This window comes from Carex rostrata, chromosome 11, assembly GCF_964058835.1.
Source record: "Carex rostrata chromosome 11, lpCarRost1.2, whole genome shotgun sequence".
Taxonomy (NCBI): Eukaryota; Viridiplantae; Streptophyta; class Magnoliopsida; order Poales; family Cyperaceae; genus Carex; species Carex rostrata.
Genome location: NC_135928.1, coordinates 12,491,248 through 12,501,278, shown reverse-complemented (window position 1 = coordinate 12,501,278; position 10,031 = coordinate 12,491,248). Strand labels below are relative to the sequence as shown.

The 10,031-nt window shown below is 35.0% G+C and overlaps 1 protein-coding gene across 1 annotated transcript; it reads right to left on the bottom strand.

The window, feature by feature from the left end:
• Nucleotides 1-5,970: 5,970 nt before the first annotated feature.
• Nucleotides 5,971-7,249, bottom strand: LOC144562053 (uncharacterized protein At5g39865-like). The gene is made up of 2 exons (XM_078311184.1): nt 6,513-7,249; nt 5,971-6,395 (listed from the first exon to the last, which is right to left on the bottom strand). The coding sequence occupies exons 1-2, from the start codon at nt 7,133-7,135 to the stop codon at nt 6,047-6,049; spliced, it is 972 nt and encodes a 323-aa protein (XP_078167310.1). The 5' UTR covers nt 7,136-7,249; the 3' UTR covers nt 5,971-6,046.
• Between the last annotated feature and the right edge of the window lie 2,782 nt (nt 7,250-10,031).

Genomic DNA, 10,031 nt, shown 5'->3' with positions numbered 1-10,031 from the left:
ATGATTATAGAAGTTAAAACAGTTTTAACTCTATTTACCAACATAACACAGATCCTATTGGGTCACACCATATAGGAGTTAATCGGAGAATCTTATTGTGATTGATTATAAATTGGTTATGATCAATAGTAAGATGGTTATAATTAATTATACGTGTTATAATTAAATTATAAATGTTATGTAAAAATAACAAGCAAAAACATTGGTTAATTTATAAACGTGTGTGACACGTTGCATAAAAGTTAACCGGTTAAATTATAAATGTGCAGGACACATTGTATAAATTACCGAAACAACAACCGCAAGAAAAATATATATAATTGTTCAGAATAATTATACGAATATTATTTGTATTCGGGCCGAGGGCATTCGGGTTTTTTCATATTCGTCCTTATCCGCATGACATGTCATCGATCCTATCCAGATGACACGTCATCGATCTTATCCACATGACATGTCATCCTTATCCATTCAATGGCATATCTTGTAAATAGGCCGAACTTGGAGGGCATTTTAGTCTTTTGGCAACCGACCCTAAACCCTATAAATAGGGGTGGAGGGGTAGAGAGAAAAATCACTAATTCACTCATACCATTTCGTGTCGAAACGAATCGGTATTTTCTCTCTTTCTCAGTTTCTCTCCCAAATAGTGTTTCTGTTGAGAAAAGAAAGTTATACGTAGTTGACGTATAATCTTGCGAGTTGTTGTGAAGTATATTTACGGGATCGATGAATAGTGTTTTACCGAATTTCGCGGTATGTCAGTTTTGCATATTGATGAAACTGAGCAACCAAAAATTCGTGTTTACGGGTTGTCGTCTTTTTCCCCGTGAATAGTGTTTTTGCATAATTCTGCGGTTTACGGTATTTCTGGCAGAAGAAATAAACCGCTCTCCGGTTAGTCCTGGTGAATAACCGATAGAGGTATCACACGTGTGATACTCCGAGTCGATTCCTTCCTTGGTGAGGCTCTACTCGCTCGGTCTGCATTCCAACTGTGATTTGGAAGCAAGGTATAAATATGCTATATTAATCTATTTAAATGGTAAGTAGATTAAAGTTTTAGAAATCAATCATGGAGTAGATCTGTAAAAAGGATTAAATTGGGTTTTGATGCCAAAGGAATACTGAAGGTGGACCACCTTGGAAAGTTTCCTGACATACCCCGTTTAATCCTGAGCTTAAGTTGGTTGTAGAAATTTTTGTTCTACGGTCATTCCGCAGCTTAAGCCTAAACGGGTTTTGGTTACAGCACCGTAAACCCCAACAATACAAACGCGTTTTACTCCATGGAGTATCGTAGCCCATCCCATATATATATATATATATATAGAGAGAGAGAGAGAGAGAGAGAGTCCGGCTAAATTGCTGCTGGCAGCAGTTCTGCTCAAGTGCTGCCGGGGCTATATTTAGCCGTGTGATGTCCAAACAACGAATCCAAACAGTTAGATGTTTAATCTATATTATAATCTACTTGGAGACCAAATTTTACATTTTTTGGAATTTTTTTACTATTTATTAAGCTGGTTTGAAAACCGTTGTTTTCAGTAAATTTCTGCAGCATTGAAAACAGCGGTTTTCAATCCAGCTTAATAAATAGTAAAAAAATTCCAAAAAATGTAAAATTTGGTCTCCAAGTAGATTATAATATAGATTAAACATCTAACCGTTTGGATTCGTTGTTTGGACATCACACGGCTAAATATAGCCCCGGCAGCACTTGGGCAGAACTGCTGCCAGCAGCAATTTTGCCGGACTCTATATATATATATATAGAGTTAGGCTGGGGTGCTATGGATAGCATACTGGCCTCTATGCTACGGCTCAATATTCGAGTTTTCAAAATCCAAACGGTCGATCCGAACTGTTCATCTTATTCTTCATATTAATATCTGCTTGGAGACCAAATTTTACATTTTTCTAAATTTTTTACTATTTATTAAGTATTTTACAAAATTGTTGATCCAACGGTGGCTGCACAAAACAGTAAAACAGTTGGATTAGCGATTTTCAAAGTGGCTTAATAAATAGTAAAAAAATTCAGAAAATTATAAAATTTGGTCTCCAAGCAGATATTAATATGGAGAATAAGATGAACGGTTCGGATCGACCGTTTGGATTTTGAAAACTCGAATATTGAGCCGTAGCATAGAGGCCACTATGCTATCCATAGCACCCCAGCCTAACTCTATATATATATATATATATATATATATATCTATATGGACTGTCTAATTAGCTGCTGGCAACACTTCGGCGAGGTGCTTACGGGGTCATATTAGCGTATTTGATGTTCAAACAACAAATCCAAACCGTTAGATGTTCAATCTACATTAAAATCTGCTTGGAGACCAAATTTTACATTTTTGGAATTTTTTTACTATTTATTAAGCTGGTTTGAAAACCGCTATTTTTATTAAATTTATGAAGCATTGAAAACAGCGGTTTTCAAACCAGTATAATAAATAGTAAAAAATTCCAAAAAATGTAAAATTTGGTGACCAAGCAGATTTTAATTTTACATTGGATTTGTTTTCGAACCACAGAGAACATGGTAAATAATTAGTTTAAACTTTAATAATTAATTTCAGAAAATAAAAGAAAGTAAAGTAAATAAAGTAAATGGGGGGGGGGTTTGTTCTAATTAATTCTAAGTTTGGGTTCAATACCCGAAAGAGATGAGTTTTAAACAATTAAAGTAAATAAAGGAAAGAAAGATTGGTTTGCTTTCAAATAAAGGAGATCTAGGGGTATTCGGTCTACAATCCCTTGGTAATTCTATCTATTCGGTATTTGTTCAAATTAATGTATGATTTGATAAGGTTTCTAACCTAAAGTGTTAAAAATGGTCACGGTCGTGAATTAATAACATGCCTAGATAATTTCGGACTTCACGGTCATTCTTCACCCTAGTTATCTAGACCCATTGAGTTCTTGTTGGCCTATATTGACTAATTATTGACACAAGTATTTTGATAGGTTGGGTTAATGTTTCTCGAATTTTAGGTGCTGTCACCATCCTAAAGGGATATTTAACAATCACATTTACACAAAATACATATCAATACTTAATCAATCTAGGTGTCCTAAGTAGGGGTTTGACTTCACGGTCGTTCTTCACCAAACCCTAACCCAAAACCTAAGATATTTGTGTTCATAATTTGGTACTCTCCTCTCATCCTAACTTCTTTGGATCCTTTGCATAACAAAGCAATTCCAAAGCGGGATCCTTTGCAGTCAACACAAATAATAAATCACAGAAATTAACAATCAAATCCCATAAAACAATCATAATAAAAATAAATAACCGAATAAGATACAATTAAACAAGTTCATGCATTGACCTAAACCCCTAGAGAGAGATCTACTCCCTCTTAGAGAGATCCATTACAAAGTTTGGCAAAAATAAGAAGAAATGATTACACCCTTTATCGAATCAAAAATCTCAAACTTGCCGAAATCTTGCTTAAACCTTCTTCTCCTTCCTAGAAAAGCTTCTGGACCTCTAAGAATTGCTGTAGAATTATCGCTATACCTTATGGAAATAGACATGCACCAAGGGAGAGAGAGATGAGAATGGATGTGTCTTGAATAGGAAATAACCCCTCAATTTATAGCAAATGACTATGCCAAATCAAGGGGCATAGTTGTGGGGTGAGTGGGTGCCATCTTTGGATTGTTTTCCAGGATGCCTTGTTCAGGTTTGACAGTAAAAACGCTTCCATGATGAGCCAAAAATTGAAAAACTGTCAAACCGTGTAATTTTGGCTTTCTGTGGGTCCAGTGCATCCGCACTGGTGGTGAGTGTGGGTGGCTGACCCACACTGAATCCAAGTTTCCTTATTTAACTTCCTAGAAAATTATGCATAATCTCCTTAGTGCATCCGCACTGGATATAGGTGCGGATGGATGACCCGCACTGGTGAATTTCCTGTGTTATTCTGAAGCTCCTGAAAATCGGCTAAGTATTGAGTGCGGATGGATGACCCGCACTGGATTCTGTGTGCGGACGCACTACGCTTGGACTTTTTCTTCTACAGGGCTGAGATACTGAAAATTTGGCTAAGTGCTGAGTGCGTCTGTATTGGTGTGAGTGCGTCCGCACTGAAGGGTATTTTCTTCAGTTTTTCATCTTTTCCTGCATTTTAAAGTCAAACAACCGCAGTAACTTGATTCTAGGTATATTTTAATCAATTCTTATTCAAAATACATGATATTTGGTGTTGATTCATGCTAAAATCTAAATCGAATGTGTATATAATTTACGCTTATCAGTAATTAAAGAATGTGTTTTACATTTGTATGTGAATATGCTGATATTAGTATTTGATTATCATTGTTTTTAAAAAGATCGTTATACAAAGACAAATCAATTTTATTACATGTAAAATCTGTCGGAATCTATTTATTTATTTTGCTTTTGTATTAACAAATGCAACATTCTTACAAATATATAATTTTACTAGTATCATGTCCGTCCATTATAATGGAAATATATTACAAGAGAAAAAAAAATTCAAACAAAATGATATATTTTTATAAAACAATAGATCAATAATTCAACAATAAAAAATAGACAAACATATTATTGTACAAATATAAAGCTCATTCTTGTACATATGAGATTTCTTTTTACTAGTACATACCATATTCTTTTTTGTTATGTTGCTTAATGGAAAAAAACAAATATCATCAAAAATAAGTTGTATTATTTGTTGTTGTCATAAGTATTATGACATATTATGTTGTCATATTATGACTATTGTTATTGTTATAAATAGTTATTGTTATAAGAGTTATCCTTTTGTTTTTATAATTTATATGTATTTTTGTACATAAAATAGAAAATAGAATCAGATTTACTAAAATGAGAGCGAAAAAGGCCGCCTGCCTATCTACACACTCAACTGCCTCATTCATCACCGGGCGGGCTAGAGGAGGCCAAAATGTTTAATGACAAATAACATTCATTATATGATATAGAAAATGAAAAAGAAATAAAGACATGACTAATCAATCCAATTTTTTTTAAATGACATTTAAAAAATGAAAAAAAATCAGGACCAAAAGAAAACATATTAATATAAACTTATGGCGAGCATGTGTGGCGAATGCGCATGTAAATAAATTTATAATTCTACACGCAAAAAAATAAATCAAAAAGATGTATAGAATAAAAAAAAATATATTATTTGATCAGAGAGATGATATTCAATCTAAAATTTCATCTTTTAATTACAGTCAGAGGTAGATCAAAACATCTATGTAATATAAGAATAGAGATTTGATATTTAGCTAGATGCTGGCTGTAAAAGTGACTTAAGCATTGTACGAGAATCACATATTTGGTGATTATTGTTTATAGACAAATTAATATTGATATAAAGACGATTCAGTTTTGCTAGATGTCAAATTTCCCGGAATGAATTTCTTTTTGTTTTAATAAAAAAAATATTTTACAAACATATAATTATAAGTTATTAACAAATATTTATCACCACACTGTCATTGACGACAATAGATAAGTAATATTTACTGAGCTATTACAATTTACAATGGATGGTGTTGATGGAGAAAAAAAAGGAGTGGGCTCTGGAATTCCCTCTAACAAGTTCAACAAAAAGGCCCACTAAATGCAATCCTTGTTGTAACATTTCTAGCACATTTCAATTGGGTGTGGTCACTGGTCTGTGAGACCTCTGAGCTTTGAGTCAATGGCAGGAGTATACTGTTGGTACCACAATCAGACAGCAACAGAACAACACTGTATCTTTTTTGTAATTGTATACAAAAGGCCAACAGGTGAGATCAGATCAGTACCATACAGATTTAGATTATGTTATTAATTGTTAAGTACCATTACCAACATAATTTATGAACACAAAACTACACTATTTTTCTATTTATTAGTTATTTAACTTTCACCAGAGCATAACAATCTCAGTTAAAAAGATAAAAGCCGGTTACCGGTACAGAACAAAATTTGATTGGAAACAAAATTACAAAACTAATGACCTTCATATCTCATAACTAGAATTTCTCCTTTTCATGAACAAATTGGGCATAGCACCAGTCCATTCTCATTACAATCAATACATCTCAGTACCTTCCCTTTAATGGCCCCTTTTTTACACTCACCAGATAATGCCACAACGATTTTTCTACTCCCGTTACACTGGAAGCACGGTAAAAACCGCATTCCACCACACCCATCACACATGCAACCATTGAACTGGGCTTTAGGCAACCCCTCCAATAGCCCGGCAAGCTTCCCTTCTTCGTGCAATTGAAGCACCACTTTTGCTCCCCCTATGTGACGACCCTTGATGAACAGCCTGGGTACACTCGGGCCTTCAATGCTGCCTTTCATCACCTCCCTCAGCTCTTCCCTGAATCTAATAACACAAACAGAGTTTCAGTATTTCACTATGCTTTTACATGCAAAATGAATTAAGGATGTATGAATGGCATGTTATTTAATTGCAATTGAATTCAATTAATCAGAAACTAACCCTAGATCCATCGACACATCACGCTCTCGAATCCAAAACCCTAACCCATCTAAAGCCACACGCACGGCATTACACTCCTCAAAGGTCTTTCTAATCCCACGCAGAGTTGTGGTGTACAGTACTGCTGCCTGAGCTCCACCTGGAGGGCACCTTTTCTCAAAGCTTTCCATCAAACACCTTATGTGCGTGCCTCTTTTATCTCCATTTATTGGCCGCAACACGTTGGCCCTTTTATGCAAGTCAGCTGGCGAGTTGAACAGAATCGATCTTTGCGCCTTTATCTCCTTTGCCTCATGACTGGAACTGATTGCATTGTTGGTTAGGGATTTGTGAGGTGTATTCGGGTCAAGACCTGCCATGAGTTCCCATGAGTTGATCACCTCAGTTGAGGGCTTTGTAACTGTAGAACGAGACCGAGGCAGAAGTGGTAGAGGTGGCGGGGGCGGGGGCGGAGGCGGAGGTGGAGGTGGAGGTGGAGGTGACGCATTTAAGGTTTGATCTAGGGAGGTTAAGATGCCATATGTAGAAGAGGTGAGAGAGACGATGTGGTGGCTTAGAGCACTAGGTTTTACAATGCGTGTTTGTTCTTCGTCGTCAAGGAAAGTAGAAGAAACGCAGCCCATTATTGGATTAACAAAATGAAGAAAGAGACAAAGGAGAAGATTGAGCAGAGGTCAAAGCCATTGGCGGGTTATATTGAAGAGGGAGAAAGAGAGAAATTCAAAATTATTTGAAGTTTTGTAAAATAATTGGTTGGAGTAAAAGATGTCTTGATTTTCTGTTACTAGTGTGTGTGGTCCCTTTCTAATTCAAGCTACCATCCTCCTATTGTGGCCCCATTCGTCAGTGTTATGAAACAGGATATTTAACAACCGATTCCACAGAAGATGGTGAATCAATAAAACCGAGGTCGCGTTGGTAGGAGAGAGGTTTTAAGTTTGACTCGTGACTCATGTAAGAGAAAAAATTAACCTGAGTGCGGTTTTACGGAATACGTATCCTCTGCATTAACTCAAAAAGGAATATTTTAGTTAATACATATTGACTGTTTGATATTATACGGAACCAATCTGACCGTCTGATTTTAACATTTGGATTCTTTACTATTAGTGCGGATCTAGTTTGCACGTATTTTTAAGTAAATGAACGGTTGAGATATATTAACTCAAAAGATTCCATTTTGAGTTATTGCAGAGGATATAAGATCCGGTTTTACGGACGTCCAGGCTTGACAGTGCGGGGCCCAAGGCGCAGGTACAAAAAGGTAGGTAAACAATATGGCAAATCATCACGTATACAAAGCAACCACTTTTTTAATATTTTTCAAACAAAGTAATAAAGCTGACTTGCGATTTAAACGAGAATTTTTTTTTGTACAGCTCATAAAAATCATAAAATCGACAATTTTGGTTTCCTCATTTAAATTTAAGTATTTAACAAACAAATTGTCTTCAATCTTATTTTTTTCTTCATTTCTCAATCGAAACTAAAAGTCACGTATGAAAAACGTTTACGTTAATAAATTATTAAAGATATAAGTTGAATGCAACAGCTGTCAATTATTTTGTTAATGCATTAAAATTAGAAGAGTAATTATAATTTTCTCCACCTATCCATTTCCTATTTCAACCCCTAACTAACTTTTTATTTTAACTAAAGGAGGGTACAAATGCCTCCATTTTTAAAAACTTAAATAACTCAAAATTTAAAACTTAAACGTCAAAATAAAACCGTTAGATGTGATCTATGTTATTTTCTCTATGTGACCATAAAAAATTATCACATTTTGATTTTGCTTTTATATGAATCAATAAGTTGAAAAATCAACGTCTAGGAATTATCCACACGAGCATAGATAAAATGATGTAGTTCATATCCAACAGTTTTATTTTGAATTTTAATATTTAAATTTTGAGTTATTTAAGTTTTTGAAAATGGAGGCATGATAGAGGCACAAAAAATGGAGGCATTTGAACCCTCCTATTTTAAATATAACTACAATTTCTAACGACCTGTATTTCTTTCCTCTTTCTTACTTTCTCTTCCACCTCCATTTTTCTCTTTCACCTCCATCTTCTTCTCCCACCTCTCTCTCCCACCTCCGCCTCTCCTACCTCTCTCCCACCTCCGCCTCCCACCTCCCACACCTCATCTCACCTCCACCTCTACCTCCATCTCCCACCTCCGCATCCCACCTTCTCCTTCGCCTCCGTTTTTCCATCGATAAGCTCCCTCCCTCTCCCACTTCCCACCCTCTCCCACATCGAAATGGTAAATACAATAAGCTCCCTCCCTCTTACACTTTCGCCTCTGTTTTTTCTGTCTATGCCTGCTGCTCCCGCTCCAGCGAACGTTCTGCCGGAGATCATCCATCACTCCATCCCAATCAAGCACGCCTCTGTCGGGAATGAATACTTCAACGTATATGAATGAATACTTGATATTTTAGGTATGAATACTTGCATGACAAGACATTAATATTTGTGCAACGGACAACTCGAAAGTATGTCATCATGGATCTCATTTGAAAGATAAAATTGTGTAGAAAATGTTCGTGGTTTTAGATTTGCAAAATTTCTCACAGATCGTCAGAAATATTGATTAGATTAAACGGAGAAAAAAAAACACCTCTAAAAACATGTAAAAGATGGATGAGTGATGTGTCCAGTTTTTATATTTGCACTTGCACGACGAGGATAAATAATTTATCGATAAAGATGAATACTTGTGCAACGGACAACTCAAACGTATGTCATCATGAATCTCATTTAAAAGATAAAATTATAAAGAAAACATTCGTGGTTTTAGATTTGCAAAATTTATCACCGATTGTCAGAAATATTCATTAGATTGAATGAAGAAAAAAAAACTCACCTCTAAAAACGTTTCCATTTTTTTTAAATACTTGATATATTAGGTATGAATACTTGATGTGTTATAGATGAATACATGATGCATTATAGAGGAATACTTGCACTCGCCAATTATAAAATCTTTCAAATATGAGGTGATCCTAAAATAGTAAATGACCCCCTATGTAGTTAGTAGTTATTGAAGTAGTTAATGACTGGTAGATGAAATGAAAAATTGTTACGAAAATAGCTAGATGCTCCTTAAAATTATTGAGGAAAGGAAACAAAAATACAACTTTTTTGTACCTAAAAAAAGGTATATATATTCAGGTATTTGTACTAATACTTGTGGGGTCATAGGCCCTGTTTTTGCTCCGTTGGAGCGATTATTAAATAACACAGTAACAGTATGTATGCATTAATATTTTTTTCACATAGTATCAACACTTTATCCGAAGTGTTGAATCACATGATCAGAACACTGTTACTTTCCACAGTCTTATAAATGTGAACTCGTGATCAGATTGATTTGGAATTAACGCTGGGGACTATTATTAAGTTTCAATTGTATTTTTTTAAATTATACGAAATTTGAAACACGATCAGTCTAATTTATAAAAAAATATAGTTTTAATATACTTATTATTATGAGGAGGGATCCACGTAC